We start from the raw sequence: 19,780 nt of genomic DNA on the forward strand, positions 1-19,780 counted from the left end.
CTCTTTGTACAGCCTGTGTGTGTTGTTCGTGCACCTCACTGCTCTCTGCGTGCAGCATAGCACAGTGATGGCGCCAAATGGGCCTCTGTGAGTGGGCGAACGGCTGGTTGCATGCTCTGTAAAAAACCAACATGGCCGCCACATTTCAATGCAGATTCCTGAACAGGAGAAAATGCAGCGAGTTGGTTAGTTTTGTCAGATCTGCAAGGCGGTGTAAATGTTTACTTTACTGCTAATTACTTAAGACTTTTAACTATTTACAGTGCACACATACACACCCTTCTTATGTAACTTTCACTATGCATCTGCTTCTTTGCTTTGCATGAATGGTTTTGAATAAAAGCTTTACTGATGGTTCAGTGTTTTTTTTTCTTTTTTATTACTTTGCCAAAGGCATTTCCTGTTTGTTTGTGTTCCCCCTGATATGTCACTCATGTTTGAGTCAAAGCCAAGTGACTCAGTCAGGCTTAAGATGATTTATTCACACACATCCCTCACCGTGAGCCCAGCTCAGAAGACTTTTCTAATCAATAATCAATCATAGGCATGGATATATAGAGAGAAAACAGAAAAACAAGAGAGATTACAGACTAAAGCAGATGTCAGATGTAATGAAATAGAAACTAAAAATAGCTTGAACCAAGCCAGAACAATGACGGGAAGCTGTGAGTGTGGCAACAAATGAGAAGAAATCAGCTGCTACACGATGACACTGTTCTAGAAAATCACAACAGAGGCCTGTGGCAGTGGTTCAAACTTTATATAAACATATTGTTATTTTCTGTCTCTTTATCTAAATTTATTTCTTAAAAAAATATCCCATAAAATCTACAGGTTATTGATGAATTAACAGCTTATTTTTTTACAGCCTATGACCTCATCAACACCTTTAACACCTCAATACAGTATAGTGCTGACGTGTTTCAAATGTTGGGTGTTCAGTATATTTTCAGAGCATACAGAACCTTTACAGTCATATTTGTCATCGTTTTGCTTTATTTACACACAAGTAAATAAAGCATGTGTCTCTCCTATGTTGATAAAAGTATTTAAAACTTGCCTGTGCAATTGGAACACATAATAAATACATAATGTAAGTATTGTATAATGTGTGGTTAAGTGTAATTAATTAGAACTTAAATATGTAAATTGTGGTTTTAAAAATGTGAATTGACAGGGCTACTTTATACACCTGGTGTCTGTGCTAAGCTAACTAGCATTTCCCCCCCCAGACAGTGTGATATTGATAACAAAATATATTTTTTTTAAATCACAAGAATGCAAAACAGAATTTTCTTCACAAAAATATAATTTTTTCAAAATTTCTCTAAAAATACAAAACTGAAATAATCTAAAGCTTTCCTTTAATGTGAGCACAAAGGGCAATTTTCAATTATCAAACTGTAAAAGTCAAAGTAAATGTAAACCTGGTTTATGGTGATGTGAGGGAGGCACAGACCGATATGAATCAGCTGCGGGTTTCAGGAGCTGGAGGCCTGCCGTGTCCTCATGGTGAAGGTGGCAGTTTTTCCCTCTTCTACAGCATGATCAGAACCACAGGTTAGGTTATTATGGAACTGAAACTCATAGAAACCATATGGGTGCAGTGATTGAGGTTATGTGCTGCCACCACGTGAAAACTTTTCTGACTCGGGGCAAACCTGACCAACCAAGAGATGAGCAATAACTGAAGAAGAAAAAAACAAACAGCGCGAGCATCACTCGGCAGTGACTTCCTAATCATTGTGTGGGTTACTCCCACTTGAAGTGGAGCCTGGACCCTTTGGGGACAATAAAAAGTTTCTTATGAAGCAGGATGAGGTTATTTCTGGGAAATCACAAATTCCCCCATAGTGGACTGTTTTTGAATTTAACTCTACAAGTACAAAACCTACTGGCACATTACCAGCATCAAGCATGCAGTGATTTCCTGGTAGCACAAATAGAAATGTTCTCTCTCTCACACACTTATATATACTTAAACTTATATATTTGCAATGCTGATTATGCCGTCTAATACGAGCTTTAACTAGTGTAAGTACACTAAAAACATGAAATATGTCCACATGTTAACATTATTTGTCCCCATGCTTACTTCCAACACCTGAGAATCACTGAGCTGCTTCTAATTATTTATGCGACCTGTTGCCATCTAAAATGGGCTCCTGGCTTATTTAAAGAAAAAAAACACATAACACACATTAAAAAAAAACTCATCCTGCAGTATAACAAAGCATGACATTTTATTTTTTTTAATACACAACTAGTCGACTTTAAACTATGTACAAATCCAGACACCAGTGCAGCAGGTATCACACCATTACAGCCCTTGTTGTGTGTCGTCTTCATTTCTTAATGAAACCAGTTACCTACCTTTACTCAGCTCATTGTATCGCTTTACATTTTAGCCCAGAAGTGAAGAGGACACTGTGAAGCAGTATTACCACCTTCTAAAAGAAACCAGAGCACTGTTGCTAACAAACAGTTTGCAGTTGTTGAAAACATTCTGAAATGTGGAGCAAACATGTAGTAATACAGAATACAGATGACCGATCAGGTGTCCCACATTGTGAAACAAAGACAAGTATATTTTAATATATCCGCTGCTTCTTTCCAAGTCCATGTCATCAAATTTGTTCAACAGTCTAACCCTTCCTTTAGATGAGGAAGATGATGTCGTCGGCCACCATGACCTGGTTGTCGTCCTGCATGCGAGTCAAAGCAGCACGAACCTCTGGCTCTGCAAAGCGCTTTTCGCGGTCTTTGTTGATACCGTCCATTAGCGTCGCCATCTTCACGGACTGAGCGTGAGCAGACTGGAAGACGGCGAACAAGGAGGACTTGAACTCCTTCAGTCTGGAAAAAGAACATGAGATGTAGTCACATTTCACAGCCTCACTACAGCTTCTGAAGCTATAGTCATAATGGTAAAGGAATCAGTTGCCAACCTGTCTGCAGGAAGCTCGGAGTCCTCAGCCTGTGATGTGGCGTCCATGGGCTCCTCCTGCTGTGGCTTGGCTGGTTTTGGGGTGCCGGTCTGAACTACAAAGGGACACATACAGAATTTATGTATGTCATATGAGAAATTATAGTTTGTTTTACACAATTTAAAAAAGTATTTATAGTTCCAGAGTCAGTCAGAAGTGTAGGACAGGCTTACTCTCTGGGACATCCTGGTCTTCACTGAAGTCATATGGACTGTAGGGCTCACTGCCTTGAGAACCACGACGCCCCCTGCAGGACATTAAAATAAAGTGCTATTACAGAGTACTGAGATTATAAATAATTTGCAGCTAAACTAAGTGTGTATGCATGTCTGTACCTCTTCTTTTGAGAGCGTTGCGTGGACACCTCTTCATCCTCTTCCTCCTCAGAGCCGGACTCACGCTCCCGCCTTGAACGTTTCTTCTCTTTCTCCAGAACCTGGATAACAAACACACAACGCAGACAGGAGTTTACTAAAACTAAAAGTTACATCATCCATGCTTCCAGGGCCGCAAAGAAGTACAAACCTTTTTAAAGTACGCGAACTGAACCAGCTCCACAGCGACCTCTGAGTCCTCCAGATCAACGGTTTTGCTCATCCGGGCCTTGGCATGCGCTGTGGACAGACGGATCATGGTCTCCAGAGAACGGGCTGTTACTGGGGAGGTCTGTGGATGGGACAGAGAGCAAGTCCGTTAAGACTACAACCTTTATTTATGTACTAATTAAAAAAAATAATCCGCTCTAGCTCACCCTGGCGATGTCAGAACCCATCTGCTCCTGGCTCCTCAGCCTCGAGTACTCCTCTGCAATGTGATTGGCTGCCTCCTCCGTCAGCACAGGTGTCACCGCTTTGGCAATGTGGATGTACTTCCTCATGAACTCCTTACTCACAATCTTATCCCTGAAATAAACAAATGCCAACTTTATCTTTTGCTCATACTCATGTACACATAATAGGAAAATGTTATTTCTTACTTCTTCTTCTTGCTTCCATGCAGCAGGTTGTTGTGTTTCTCATAGATCTGAAGCTCTTCCTGCTCCTCTCCTATCGCATCAGGATCATCTGTAGCCAGGACATCTACTGTCCCTCCCAAAGCCATGGCTGAAAAACCAAGAAAACATCAGTCATGACTTCCTGTCACAATACAGCTGCAGTGATTACAAGTCCTGTGTGGCCGTACCTGCTCCCTCCTGCTCGCGGGGGTCACGGTAGCGGTGCATCCTCAGCACATGGTCTGAGATCTCACGGTCTTGCTCAGGGTCCATCTGATCCAGCACAATGAAGAGGAGGTCGAAACGGGACAGCAGGGAGTCCTGGAGGCCGATGTTCTCCATGGGGGTTTTATACTGGTCGTACTGCAGAGAACATGAGCTTTGTTAAAAAAAAAAAAAACACACACATCTGGATTTGAAAAGCTGGTTTTCAGTTAACTCACCCTGCCATAGACGGGGTTAGCAGCTGCAAGCACAGAACAGCGGGCATTGAGGCGGGCGTGGATTCCAGCCTTGGCGATGGTTACACGGCCCTGCTCCATCACCTCGTGGATGGCAGTGCGATCCATGTCAGACATCTTGTCAAACTCGTCAATACACACGACACCACGGTCAGCAAGCACCATGGCACCCGCCTCCAGGCGACGCTCACCTAGAAGGGAATAAAAATATACACAAATAATTAGATTATAAAACACAACAACAAGCTAAAGTTATAAGAGACATTTGGAGGCTGTGCGCACCTGTCTCCTGATCTGTGGTGACGGCAGCAGTCAGACCGACACCAGATGAGCCTCGACCAGTGGTGGGGATGGCTCTGGGTGCGGTGTGGAGCACGTAACGCAGTAGCTGGGATTTGGCAACTGATGGATCACCTAAAAAAAAAAAGACAGACGCACAATGAGAACTGTGTCCCACAGTAATCTTATGACTGCTTGTTAGTGAGAAACGCTCCGGTACCGATGAGCAGGATGTTGATGTCTCCTCTGATGCGGGAGCCGTTCTCCAGCACCTTCTCCACACCTCCCAGCAGCATGCACAGAATGGCCTTCTTGATGTACTCGTGGCCGTGGATGCTGGGAGCCAGGGATCGAGACAGCTGATCGAAGACATCCTGAAGGGAAACAAAACAGGTTTAGATTCTCAAGCAAGTGAAATCATTTTTCTAAGTGTGAACAAAAAACAGAACGGAAGACTTACTATGGAACGAGTCTGACAGAACTTCCTGATTTTAGCCACATCGCCTGCAGAGAAAGAGGGGGACACCTCCTTGCTCATCTGTTTGACATGACAGGCGATCATAATGGTCCTGTGAGGAAATAAAAGTTTAGTATAATGACACGAATGGTTAAAAGCGTCACACTGTACTTCATTCCATCCTACCTGAACGTGCCAGAGGTGAACCCTCCCTTCTTGCCAGGCAGGCAGCGGTATGTCCCAACCACCTGCACCCTGTCTCCTGGTTTGACCATATCCACCAGGTCGTCGTCAAGGATGATGTCAACAGAGCGAGGCAGCTGCCCAGCGGGGGCTTTCTCTGGCATCTCCTGCACCGTGATGGTCTGGTGGTCTTTGTAGATGGAGAGGCCAAATTCTGTCTCCAGAGGGTTGTTCTCCTCATCCTGTCAAATGCATTTAACAGTTGGTTATTTTGGATTTCTAATAGAAGGGTAAGAAAATTATGTAAAACTATGCATATTTACTTTGGTGGGGTAGATGGCACTGGAGGGGAAGGCATCAAGGGAGGTCATGTCTGTGTACTTCCTCTCCATTGTCTTCTTAGTCGCCGGGCAGTAGTGAACACTGCGCACCACTTTGGGACGGACCAGAGAACCTACAAGAACAATGTAAAGATCATCAACCCTTCAGAATCTACACAAACATAATATAACATAAAGAAAATAGGAGTGGTTAACTCACACTTTGTGATGATGCCCTCCACACAGACCATGCTGCCCAGCAGGCGGGAGGTCAGCGTTCGTGGGGAGACGTGCTTGGAGCCGAAGCTGCCCTCCAGGCCGATGAAGAACTCCTCGTACTGCTTGGCATAGGTGGCGTCTACCGAGGCCACCAAGTCCTTCAGAGCACGCTGAAACGCCAGCAGCTCCTCAAAGGCATTGTTCATCAGCCTAATGAGACAATAAAACCATGAGTCATGGACTTTCATCATTTGAAGCAGCTGTTCGTTCATATTTCTGTTCACTAAAAACCCTTTAAGCTCCCTGCTGCTGCAGCATTTTGCATTTACCTAATAGAAAACACTTGTATCATTTTGTCTCTTTTTAAAGCATTTCTTCAGGACAAACAAAATTCCAGGATTCTCCAAGACAAATGTCCCTACAATGTGCTACAATTAAACACATAGATTTTCACTTTAAATGAAATCATGTCACCTTTTTATTTTAATTACACACATATTGAGCCATAATGAAGGGAGAGTATGAGATGTATGTTTATCTAGCTATCACCTGCTGGCTTTACTGCAGTAATAGTAATATTACTATAACAAATGGTGAATTAAATCTATTCACATTCCACTGATGAAGTATCTAACTGATGGTGCGTATTGTATTTATTGCCTCTCTCTCTCTCTCTCTGCTGCTCTAACAGTGCAAAAGGCTAAATATGAATAATCTAATGTTGGAGCAGCATGAGGAGCTCATACACGGAGAGGTATCTGCCTTACTTTGACGCCCGGGCCTCGTTGCGTCTTCTCAGGTCGTTGATGTTGACAATGAGTCGAGCTTTATTCTCGCTGATCATGTTCCGGACTTTGCTCTGGTAGACCCCCTGGTCTTGCTGCAGGAAAAGGCCACAACTTCATGACAACCCAAACTATTGATCATTGCGCGTAAGGCAAAATATCCATATTAAACACTTTAAACATGTAGATTTATCCAAAAACAGGCCTGTTTACATGTTATTTACTAATATTAGTAGCGATATTTCCTACTAACTGATCCATTAGAGTAAACGTCTTTTGTTATGGCCGCATGGTTGCTCACTGCACCTCCATAACAGAGTTTATATGACTAAAAGTCAGACTTACATCGTCGTCCAGGAAGTCCAGGTAATCCCTCTGCGCCTCTCTCATCTCCTGATTATCTACCACGTCGGTTGCCATGATGTTCGCGCTTCAGATATTTTACCTGGAAAAACCTTTAAATATCGCTCGAACTGTAGCACGGGGCCGCTCCGCTGCCGCTAAACCGCACAACTGAAAGGATTTCGCGCCACTGCGTGCCGGGTGCCACCAGAACGTCAGCTGCGATTGGTGGACACGTCACGCTCCGTTCTGCATACTCGGCGCGTAAACACGCCGCCGTCCAATGAAGACTTCGTGTCGTCACATGACCCCGCCCTCCATGAAGAACTCCCGCGAAAACTCAACCCGGAAGAAGCAGCTGTGGAGGAAGGAGGAGGAAAAGCTCCAGGAACATGACAGCAACAACAACAAAAAAATCATCACAGCTTCCTCTTTTTCCAGCAGATGGCGAAAAAGCACATTTAATCATTTCTTATTAATAATTGAATTTGCATTTATTTCTACAACGTATTTAATCATATTGTTATTCTATTAGTGCCTCGGATGCAGTGTGCAGTATCAGACAGCAGATGGAGACATAGAGAAGGACTTGTTTTATCCAGTGTTTCATTATCGAGGGTTTTCTATAATGTTTGGAGTCATTGGAGCAAAATAAATAAGGACTTTGTGTTATGTATATATAATGCCACATTCGCCCTGATGGAATTATTACAAAAGATTTCTTTTACATTTCTTGGATTTAAAAACCTGATCATGACTTCACTTCGGGGCGTTTTTTTGGCCACTTTGACCCCGCCCCCACTTCCAGATCCAGGGCTGTCGGTCAGCTGTGTTTTACATTCTTTCCTCCCTGCAACCTCTGAAACATCTCCTCATCTAATCTGCATATGGAAGCAAAGCCTGTTTGTTTGTATCTCTGCAGAAACGCACCACTCCAGAGGAGCAACAGGTGTGTTGTCGGTACAGGTGAGAAGATAGTTCTGTCTAAACCGTGTTTGTTTTTTTTGCTGTGAATCACTGCTCGTCATTTATTCTGCTGCAGCTTTAACGAAAAACAACTTATTATCTCGTTATGCGCAAAAATGTAGTCCGTGGGGTTTCTGCATGAGCTAAGATGTCACCATGTTTGTGAACATCAGCCCGCTTTGTAGCTTATATGGTTTGAAGAGGTGTTCAGGATCAGAGATATTGTGTCAATAATATTGTATTTTTAACAATGTAAGGAGGGAAACAGTATGTGTGCTCAGAAGGGGGTGTTTTTTTGTCTCCAAAGGTGCTTGTTGACTTTACATTCCTCCTTGTGCAGCCCTGGGTAATGGTTACAGGTTTGACCACATATCTGTTTCACACACAAAGAATGCCTGGTTGTGTCAACACACTCCATGCATGCGTTCCCTTGGTGTGTGTGTGTGTGTATTACTGTGCCAGGAGACTTAAACTGGACCCACATCCTGCACAGCGTCTGGACGAACAGTATTTCAGGGCTTTCTGTTAATCTGTGTGTAGAAATTCCACTGTGTGTTTCTAGCTGGTTTGTTTGAGGCTTTATTAACTGTGTCCCCCCAATTTTAATCCCCCTGTATTAAGCACATTCCTTGATTCCTCTTCATCACCCTCCACACATTTGATTCACAGTGCAGATTTAAAAAAATGTCTCAAATCTCTCCCACAGTGTGTCCAGCGGGTCTCCGTCCTTAAGTCATGGCGGCTGAGGTTTTGCAGCGGCTCAGCACCTTCACCCTGACCATCAAGCAGCTTGGCCGCCTCCCTCACTTCTCAAACCATCTCTCTTCCTCTCAGCCATCGCCATCCCCCACCGTCACCGTCTCCCAGGTCCCAAGCCTCTTCCGTGAACCCTACATCCTGTCTGGGTACCGACCCATCCGCCAAGACTGGCGCTGCTACCTCCTTAGCCTCTTCCAGTGGCACAACGAATCCCTGAATGTGTGGACTCACTTGCTGACAGGTCCTGTGCTGCTGCTCCGCTGGTGGGCCAAGGCAGGCGCCCTGGGGTTCACCTGGGATGTAACGTCTCTACCTCTGTGCCTCTTCTTGGCGTCTTGTCTCATCACTTTGTGCCTCAGTGTGGCAGCTCACCTCATGCAGTCTCACTCTGAACATGCCCACTACTTTTTCTTCTTCATGGACTATGTGGGTGTAGCTTTATATCAGTATGGTTGCTCTCTGGGTCATTATTTCTACACATCAGAGGCTGCGTGGAGGGAAAGCATCGGGTTTCTGTTTTTACCCGGAGCCGCCTTCTTTGGGTGGCTCTCCTGTGCCGGCTGCTGTTTCGCCAAGGCCAGGTACAGGCGGCCATATCCACCGCAGCGAAAAATCTGCCAGCTGATCCCTACTGGCCTTGCCTATATGCTGGACATCAGCCCTATCGTCCACAGCCTGCTCACCGCGTCCTGGACGCAGCGGCCATCGCTGTTCTTCCACGCCGGACAAATCGTCTCCTTCCTGGTGTCCACCTTCTTCTTCTCCTGTCCCATCCCTGAGCGCTTCTTCCCGGGCCGCTGTGACTTCGTGGGCCACGGCCACCAGATTTTCCACCTCTTTCTGTCTCTGTGCATGGTGTTCCAGCTGGAGGCCCTATTCCTAGACTATGCCCGGCGGAGAGACATAATGGTGGAAACATTCGGAGAGAGGCAGCTGTGGTGGGTATGCGTAATCTTCCCCACCCTGTTTGTGTGCTGTCTACTGACAGCTCTGATCACAATGAGGCACATGACCAAGGAACTGCAGAGTAAACAGGAGAAAGACAAGTGACAGGTGTGTGTGTGTGTGAAAGCAAAATAAATTAATAAATACATAAACAAGGGTCAATGTTTAATATAAGAACATGAATGTCTTATGTTAACGTCTGTGAAAATATTAAAGTTTTTGAAGAATAAAACAATGTGAAGCAGCTTCTGGTTCAATTAACAGGTCATCTAGAATTCCCAACGGGTTTAACTGCTGATTCAGGCAATAAATATTTGGCATAAATATAATAAATAAATATAAATAATAAGTGTCACCTCATTGTTTGCTAACTATGGCTCAGTGAAGTTTTCCACAGTGATTCACCCTCCTATTTAAAATCTTACTCCTAAATCATAAACCTGCTTCTTGTTGTGCCACAAAGGCCCTCGGCTGTCGGAATCTGTAGTGTCAGCATTAATAAACAAATCTGGATGATGGAGAGAGATAGTATTAGATAGACGGTATTTAGGCGAACAAAGAGGCCTGTTTGGTGGGATAGACTGCGTGGAGACATGTTGGAATAATGGTCCATCAAGTGGGTGAAATCCCTCAGCAGATCCGGTTACAGTTAAGTGTGTAGGCTGGAAATGATGACAAAGGACAACACTGCCCTGCAGGGACACAAAACAACAACTACACAATTCCACTGAGTCACTGTTTACATAATTGATATTAAGTAGATTTACACAAGGTATGGATTTACAGAGACAATACATAGACTACTATTAAACCCTTTAATGAAACAAGCTCATTTTCTGTGCTTTTACCTGTCCTGTGTTCAGTATTTCACCCACTTTGGGCTTCTACCGACACGTTTTGCTCATTAAATATAAAGTGAACCCATTGGGACAGGGTTCTATGTGTGATTTTGTCACCACTTCAATTGTAAAGTTCAAAGTGATGCGTACTTTTCAAACAGGGAAAAAAATGATAGGCACATTTTCAAGACACATATGCCCACAAAATGTCACCATCAACCTTCACATGCAGCCTTTGAAGCATGCAGCTGAGGCAGGAATGGAAGCTAAAGCCTTTTCAGGGTTCACACCGTGATTCCCACTGATCCTTTAATATCTAACACACTCTTGACAACATAGTGTTTACGTTTGTTTCTGAGAATGTTGGGACATATCAAAAATTTAAGAGTCCCAGCAGTGTGATAATGAGCTCTCTGGCAGCATCGTTGTGTTCACATGCTGTCCTGCTTTTCTCCACTGTGAGTTAAAATGGTCATTATTTTGTTTTTTTCAATTTACCATCAACCAGCAATGATTTGTTAGCTGGATCCATTCCTGTGTGTGAACAAATTGCGCTTTCAGGGTTTTGATACAAACATTTGAAATAGGCCGTGATTCCTGTGGAAGTGTGGATATTGATTTGTGTTTGTGCTCAAAGTAAATCTCACGCAGACTCCAGCAGAAAAGGGAACAAATGAAAATTGCTGCGAGATTGTCTGCTCTATGGGGCTGCAGGAGATGATTATGACAGAACAGGGCTTGTTAAAGAAGTAATGTGGGTGCCATTTCCAGCAGAGAGATGTGTGTGTGTATCAATAGTTATATATAAAATGTTTATTTCTATATAGAAATAAACATTATATATATATATATATATATATATATATATATATATATATATATATATATATATATAGAGAGAGAGAGAGAGAGAGAGAGAGAGAGAGAGAGAGAGAGATCTATATATCTATAGATCTATATATAATGTATCTGAACATGCAGGTAGAGACCCCACTGGTCTCCTGGATCACTAACTATCTTACAGGTCGACCACAATTTGTGAGGCTGAGGAACACCGTCTCGGACACGATAGTGAGCAGCACGGGGGCACCCCAGGGCACAGTACTGTCTCCATTCCTGTTCACACTCTATACATCGGACTTCAGACACTGCTCACAGTCCTGCCACCTGCAGAAGTTCTCGGATGACTCTGCCATTGTGGGCTGTACCAGCAGAGGTCGGGAGGCGGAGTATATGAGTGTGGACAGCTTTGTGGAGTGGTGCGGACAGAACCACCTGCAGCTGAATGTCACAAAGACAAGAGAGCTGGTGGTGGACTTCAGGAAGCACCAGACACTCCCAAACCCGGTCAGCATCAAGGGTACCACTGTGGACATTGTGGACAGCTACAAATACCTGGGTGTCCACATTGACCACAAACTGGACTGGTCCACAAATGCAGAGGCAATATACAGGAAGGGACAGAGTCGCCTGTATCTACTGAGGAGACTCAAATCCTTTAACGTCTGCCAGACCATGCTGCAGATGTTTTACCACTCGGTGGTCTCCAGCGTCATCTTCTACGCTGTAGTGTGCTGGGGCAGCAGGATGAAGACGGCCGACACCAACAGACTCAACAAGCTCATTAGGAAGGCTGGCTCGGTGCTGGGAGTGGAGCTGGAGTCTGTGGTGGAGGTGACGGAGAGGAGGATACTGAGGAAACTCCTCAGTATTCGTAACAACACGTCTCACCCCCTGCACGACACACTGCTGTCCTACAGGAGCACATTCAGTGGTAGACTGAGACTACCGAGGAGCAGCACAGAACGCCACAGGAGGTCCTTCCTGCCAGTGGCCATCAGACTGTATAACTCCTCCCCTTTCTGTAGGGAGAAGCGCTAGATAATCATGTCAAGCATCACTGTTATTCCCTCCACTGGTCTATATTTATGTTTACTTAGCACCTTACATCTCCATATTTGTATCATGTATCATATATTGTGCTCATACTGCATACTGTACTCAAATTTTTATACTCTGTACTTAACTGCATTTAATGTAACTTGATACCTCTGGCACAAGAATTTCCTTCGGGATTAATAAAGTTTTATCTTATCTTATCTTATCTTATCTTATCTTATTTCTCCTGTAAAGTTGAACACTTTTAACATAGAGGCCTCTATTGGTCATTAAAGGAAGTGCAATTATTGGCACTAGATAGTATCATGTTAGATAATTATTACTTAAATTGCAGATTCATATATCCTCATGCTTGCCTTTAAAAACCTTTACAAGTAATGTAAACTTATTTTTATTCCTTATTTTTATTTTTTTTTATCAATTTAAATTAAATATTTCTTTGAATATGTAGGTTTAAAGGTCCACACCTTGCCTCCTCTCTGCACTGAATAGGCCATAAACAGCACGCTCTCCACTAACACACACTGTAATTTTACACCATGCTCTGGTATGGCGCCTTCACAAAGTGTATACAGGAAATAGTGCTGAGTTTTTGGCTTGGTTGCGTTCATGCGCCATTCTTCCCCATGTTTATCATTCGCTATAAGAGCTATGGGGTAACGCAACCTAGTTTAATGACTGAACTTGTGAGACAGACTTCTGTGTGCAGAAGTGAAACTGCACCCAATAATCCAATTACACTTGTTCTAGTGTGCATCCAGATCCAAGCCGTGCCCTGCATTAGAACAAAGATCCTTTTTCTCTGTAATACCTCCCTTGTGAGAACAGTTTCAGAAGCCAGAGCCAATCAGCCGCCAGGACACACACACACACACCGAGTGAGACAGCACGATGGAGACACTGGCATGTTTTACAACAGCAGTTTCATATATGGATAGTAAACTGCTGCTACAGGGAGGCATCTGTTTGTGTTACTGATTAGATTTGATAGATAGACGATTGTGTTGTCACAATCAATATAGACAATTAGGTATTATTAAGTGTTTCCCTGACCTACAGCAACAAATTAATTACTGTCAGGAGTGGATTTACCTCTTTAGATTTCTTGGAAAAGTGTTTTGTATGGATTTCTTGGCATTCCCCATGTTATCCACCTGCACCTTTATTTTTAGGGCAACATTTTCAGCTAAAACAAGAATTCCAACATTCCTGGCAGCCAGAGGCATGTCAGCTGCCGAGTCCCTCAGGTGCACATGTAAATTAGAAATGCTAAACTAAACAATGGGCTGTTTATGGGCTTGTGTCAGCACCTCCTTCATAACAGACAGGATGAATGGAGTCCCTCCCTAACTCCCTCAGAAGGCTCTAAGCCACATAAAGCAGAGGGAGTTGAATGACAGGCAGCAGTCGGTGGCAGAGCTACAGCACAGTAAGTTATGGCACCTTTGTTTTTCTGTGTAACTGTGATTCTATTAAATGATCCTGTCATCTTGGAAGTGTTCACTATGAGAGATTGTGAATGTAGGATTGATTTTAACTTTATTTTGATGGTACATGTGTAATAATTGTTGCTGTGATTTTGTCATATTTTACAGGGCACTAGGACAATGGCTCCAGTAGGGATGGTTAACATGCTGGGTTGGTGTTCATCCACAGAGGTCGGCATCATCTCCCTCGTAGCCTTCTTCATTCTAAGCATCACGCTCCTCGCGCTTTGCGCCAAGTGTCACAGGTGAGGAAAACTTAAAGTGTGAAAGTATATGTGTTACATCTGTCTGCATTACATTATAAAGCTAAAGAGCTCTCCTCAGTGTTATTCAATAGGAACTATAGGAACTAGGATCACTGTCAGTGAATGTATGATGTATGAGTAATGCTACGCAGTATAAAAACAAGTCATCACCTGTCCGGAGTGGCTGATTCAGTCCTGGAAAGGCTTCAATTGTCATTCATACTCTATCCAAAACCACAGAATGGACTTGTCAGACCACATTGGTGGTTTTGATGAAGGGCGTTGGCAGTTTAAAGAGGAGGAAGCACAGGAGTGCAGACAAAAACCTAAGTAGTTGAGCTAAATGGGTTGGGCCTGAATCACTGGGCTTCAACACCCTGATGGTCCTAGTGACACCTGTGGCTGTGTGGCTGTCATGCTAAACATACCAGTGACACAGAAGAAGTGTGGGTGAAGACATAGTCTTATCGTCTGTGTGTGTGTGTGTTCACTGAGTTAGGACAAATGAGTCGTGGTGCGATGTTACGGTCTGATTTATGACACAATCTTATCTGACATTTTTGTCAAAGGACAAAATTCAGACGTAACTTTTGTTATTGTAACTCCCAAATCTGCCACTAGGACGATGGCTAGTGGAGTTATCAACTATAACTTACTGTATCATATAGAGTGCTGAATCAGAAGAGCAGGTAATTTATAAACAGAGAACTCCATAAGTCTTTGTCAGCATGCAAAGACAGGTGACAGCCGGGTAAAGATTTAAAGCTCTTGAGCCATAACTCAAAACTACATGTGCAAACAGAACCTTTGTCCTTTACACACACAGAGTACTGTACACCTAAATACAGCAAAACACATACACTTGATGACCTCTTATTTACCTTCTTTGTTACCCACAGGAGCAGCAGCAACGCCTATGATGTGAGCGGAACAACAACGGTATGAACGGGCTCTCTGTTTTTTATCTTTATCCATCTGTCACTGAAGATTCCATCAATGCAACAGGGCTAAGGATGTGTAGAAGTAGTCTGCACGGCAGCTCCTGTACTAAGAATTAAAAGCAACGAGTGGGAGGCGGTATAGGCTTTGATACTGTAGCTGGAAAAACAACAAAGTCTTCAATCCACTAAAATATGAATACGTTTAATAATAAAAAGACCTTACACCCCACAATCTGCACTGTGGAGGTGACTGGTCCTATGTTCAATCATAACCCATATTGTTAACTAAAATAACCAAGTGACATGCATGCATTAAAATCCAACCTGCAGCCTGAAGAAGAACAGATCTAATCCAAACACAATAGTTTCATTATGAGGATAAAATCAGCTAAAGACAAAAATAACAGGTTGGCCTGCATGTCCACACATAACACAACAGCAGAGCTTGTGTTAACTCTATAAGTAAAGCTAAGGGTGTTCTAAGAGTAGATATTATAAAACCATCATCATCACATGTGACCAATCTTTATGCACCAAAAGGGGAATCACCCATCACACCACTACAGGCATGACCAAAAGGAAACTGCAATCACAGCCGGCCTGCACTGAAAAATACAATGAAAGATGCAATGCTGGTAGTGAAAGGATATGTTTGCTTCACTCGGGTTGCTGCTGTCTTGCGCTGCGACCCGTAACCTCATGCTTAAACATTGTGTTAGGCGTTGCTACATACCAGACATAAAGCGAGTTCCACGCTGTCTCAAACATTCTTGATAGCTATCACTTCTACATTCTGGGCCAAGAGCTACTACTACTTATATCAGACAATAATGCAACTACGCTAGTGTATCTATAACGATAAAATCTAAAGGATGTGTTAATTGATTAGCAACAGACATTTTAGATGCTTATAGCCATGTCTGTCTTTGTCTGTGACAGACTAAAGGAGCAGGAGGAGCCAATGGGACTACTGGTACGAAGACAGGAGGAACCAATGGTGAGTTCTCTGTGAAAGTTCGATCTAATGTTTGTTTTTAACTTCACTAATTGATATTTTAAATTTCCAGAATCAGAGGTTGCAAGCTACTCATCATGGAGAAACCACAATGACATGCCTCCCAGCACACTACAGAGGTCCTAAAGCACTGTCCCCACAGTCAGCAGATGCTCCCGGTCTAAAGGCAAAGAAGCAGGAAGGGAGGACATGTAACGCTCAACAACAGAAACACACAGACTTCCACACTTGACACTATCCCAAATGGACAGATGGATGGAAAAAGAGAGTAAGGGTAGGAGGGAGAGTCGGCCTTGTCCTCAGCCAGCTTGAGCTACCATCCCCACCTTGTCTCATCACAGCAGGCCTCTAATTTATCAAACAAGCAACAAAACTGTCTACATTTATTATTCTATCATAACTCCACTGGTTGATTTAACTGTAAGTAATCTACAGACTCATTCCAACTTTAAAATCTGCTGCTTCAGCATTTCGACTCATCTCTGACTGCTGCTTCTCATGGTGATGGTTAAAAGTTAGGACAAGCCTCTCAGTTCAGTCTCCACATTCATTTAGACCCATCAGGAAATCACTGCTTTACAGTTTGCCTGTTAATTTTGAAACGTATGCTTTCTTGTTGAGCATTAGACAAAGAGATCAATACCACTCTTTTCCGTCAATGAAATGCTGTTTTTCTTGGCCAGTGAGCCAGAAAACATTTACAGTGGTGTAATTATTTATTAGGCCTGTTCAGTAACTTCCTGCTGTGACAGGTTTACAATCATATTTATAAGACTGCACCGGACACTTTTACTTGTAAAGCAATGTTTAAAGGGTTAATTTTTTTTAACCTTGGCAAAGAGCTGGACGTATCAATTCTCTTTCCAGTCATTAGCCATGCTAAGCTAACCAGCTGCTGATTGTGGCTTAATAAACAGATAAGACTGGTGTTGATATCCGCATCTAACGCTCAACAAGAAATCAATAGCTTTGCTTACCAAAATGTCCAAATGTTGCTTTAATATTATTGCATCTATATCCAAATACTCATTAGACAGAATGACTTTTTGGTTTGTAGCCTGCTGTATGTGCTGAATGTGTGATAAGAAGGGAATTTTTCTAACCTTTTACTTTTAACAAAGGGTGTCTTAGTTTCCATCAGCTGATGCAAGAAAAAAAAAGTCTGTGCTGTAGTTTTACCTTAAATGTAAACAAACTGATTGATCGAGATAAGATAGGAGGGACAGCTGGGATTACAGAGAAGTCACAGTGAACCAAAGGTTCCAGGACCACAAACCTGGGTGGAGCTGTCATTCTTGTAATGCTTCTTGTCATACCATCCGTTGCCACGCTAATCTGCGGAACGTCAAATAAAACACACCCAAGTGACACAACGCTGACATCAGTCATACTGCTGTTCCTGCCACTATACCTCAAATCAAACCAAACTTTATTTAGCACCGTTCATCCGAACGATGACACATGAGGAATCAATCAATTGAAAAGCATGTATGAAGATTAAACTGGAAATACTCAGAACAAACAATGACGACAAGGTAAAGAGATCGTTAAGCTCAAAGACAGCTGGCTGCGTACTGCCAAATAATCATTCAGCCAGTACAGCAGGTTGTTCCGGAGGACCCCTCCCTGTATTTTTATGGTAGCTACAAAGCTACAGTCAGACGACTTGAATGATTTAAAAGCATGTCTGACAAGTATTCAGGCCCGGAAAGTACAAAGGCCCGGGAGACCGACTTTCTCTGCTTCCTCCAAACACATCTGCTTCAGGGTGTCGGCTCTTTCACCAATCAGTTAAGAATCAGATCCCATCAATCACAAACTGGTCACTCAAGATCCATGTAGAGATACTGTGTGAAGTGATCAGTGTGATCAGATCAAACCGTGGGTTTGTTCCTGTCCAGTCCTGATCAGATTATTCTCACTGATCATTGTCTTTAAATAGGCTCGTTGTAGGCCATGAAAATACAGACATGCATGTCTCCATCAGAGTCCTTAACCTTTTAGTGATGCCTTGACTCGGTCACAGTAGGAAGTGTCCTACTGTGACCAAGTCAAAATGTCTATTTGAGCATTCCCACTGTCTCATAATGCTAATTAGCATATCCTAACATGCCTACATGCTAAATAAAGGTGTTGATTGTGGAAAACATTATTGGAATTAGCTATTAGCCCCTGTGTAAGTGTAACCCATGGATCTCTGCTTTGTGTTTGTGATGGAGACGTGACACAAGCAGTCTTGGGGAGACTCATTTATTTTGACAGCACAAGGGATAACAATAAAGAAGTTAGCGGCCCACTCCATTTTCTAAAAAGACAGAAGTGGGAAGACAGCGATTAGCTCAACTCACCGCGACATTGGAGCTAGCAGCTAACGTCACCCAAAACATCATGTCAAAGTCCCGATATGTAACAGTTGTGTGGTTGGAAAGATATGCAGAACTTAACAATCAATAAATGAACATTGGTAAACCAACAGTAGCATTTATAACCATGTGTATATGTCAGGAAATAAGGCACCCACCTCTATCACACATGGAAACTGTAAAAAAGGGGACAGGCGGAAGGATCACCATAGGGGGCACCACAGAAGAAGAAAGGTGGGGTGGAGTCACACCGAAACCATACATTTGCAACAAAACAGATTTTGTGTAATTATAACAGTTGGACCTGGTTACATAAGCCTAATTCTAGGTGTATCTATGGATGATGGATTATGGATTATAGTGAAAGGGAACATGAAGAGACATGTGCAAGGAGAAAAGCAAAGGTCACAGTGGGGTCACAGAGGCCTGCCTCACATATATAACCACTCTCCAGCCCTTCACCTCCATATCTGGACATTTATACCCGTGTGTGTGTGTGTCAGCCAGATTATACAGTATAAGACACCTCATCTCGTCAGATGTGTTGTTCCTCGCCATCTGCCGAAAACGTGAAAATGGATGGAACATTAAGCTCCAATCGACTTCTATGCACCTATATTCCTAACACTGTGTTAATGTGTGAATTATTTCTTCTTCTTCTTCTTTTTGCCTAAATCTGCTCAACCAGTCGAATCAGGGACCAGCTGTCAGTCCAGGCTACATGTTGTCATTAATGAATTAAATAAGCAGAGGTACAGTGTCTGGCTGAGGAATCAGATTGGGACTAGGACTGAGTATAACTCTCTCTCTCTCTCTTTGACTGCGTTGGTGCTCAGACCCTAAAATCCCTGCTGACTGGATGTCTGGTGGAGAGGGTGCAGACAGCCGACACTAATCCGGTCTACACACTGAAAACACACACACATGCAAGTCGTGTTTGATCTCTATGCAGGCAATTTATCATGTGATGTTGGGGGTTGATATGCTATGCTGCATTGCTGTGGTGTCAGCACTTTTTATCCACTGAAAATATCCAGATACTGTGTGGCATCATTGTATATTTGATCCGATGGATTTGATGTCTGTGTTGGACATCATAGTTCATTTGCACAGGAGTCTATGTGTAAATATTGGATATCTGTGGCAGTTGTTGAAGGACAGAATCCGTTTGTGATGCTCATATGATACATAAACAAACACAGAGCGGTGTGTGTGTGTGCGTGTGTGTGTCACGCAGACAGACAGACACAGACAGATACTGGATGCTGCTGCTGCCGCTGCTCTGGTAACCCCT

At 43.1% G+C, this 19,780-nt stretch overlaps 2 protein-coding genes across 2 annotated transcripts; one reads left to right on the top strand and one right to left on the bottom strand.

Moving 5' to 3' along the window:
* Positions 1–2,221: 2,221 nt before the first annotated feature.
* Positions 2,222–7,205, bottom strand: mcm3 (minichromosome maintenance complex component 3). Its single transcript, XM_028397510.1, has 17 exons — positions 7,031–7,205; positions 6,668–6,780; positions 5,902–6,110; positions 5,685–5,815; positions 5,365–5,603; positions 5,182–5,290; positions 4,942–5,095; positions 4,725–4,856; positions 4,425–4,633; positions 4,170–4,344; positions 3,964–4,090; positions 3,739–3,889; positions 3,513–3,653; positions 3,323–3,423; positions 3,161–3,234; positions 2,949–3,042; positions 2,222–2,856 (listed from the first exon to the last, which is right to left on the bottom strand). Exons 1-17 carry the CDS (start codon positions 7,103–7,105, stop codon positions 2,658–2,660), a joined length of 2,433 nt encoding a protein of 810 aa, XP_028253311.1. The 5' UTR covers positions 7,106–7,205; the 3' UTR covers positions 2,222–2,657.
* Positions 7,206–7,846: 641 nt separating this feature from the next.
* paqr8 (progestin and adipoQ receptor family member VIII) lies at positions 7,847–9,802 on the top strand. The gene is made up of 2 exons (XM_028397921.1): positions 7,847–7,993; positions 8,700–9,802. The coding sequence occupies exon 2, from the start codon at positions 8,729–8,731 to the stop codon at positions 9,800–9,802; it is 1,074 nt and encodes a 357-aa protein (XP_028253722.1). The 5' UTR covers positions 7,847–7,993; positions 8,700–8,728.
* The last annotated feature ends 9,978 nt before the right edge of the window (positions 9,803–19,780 follow it).

Source organism: Parambassis ranga, chromosome 24, assembly GCF_900634625.1.
Source record: "Parambassis ranga chromosome 24, fParRan2.1, whole genome shotgun sequence".
In the NCBI taxonomy this organism is placed as follows: Eukaryota; Metazoa; Chordata; class Actinopteri; family Ambassidae; genus Parambassis; species Parambassis ranga.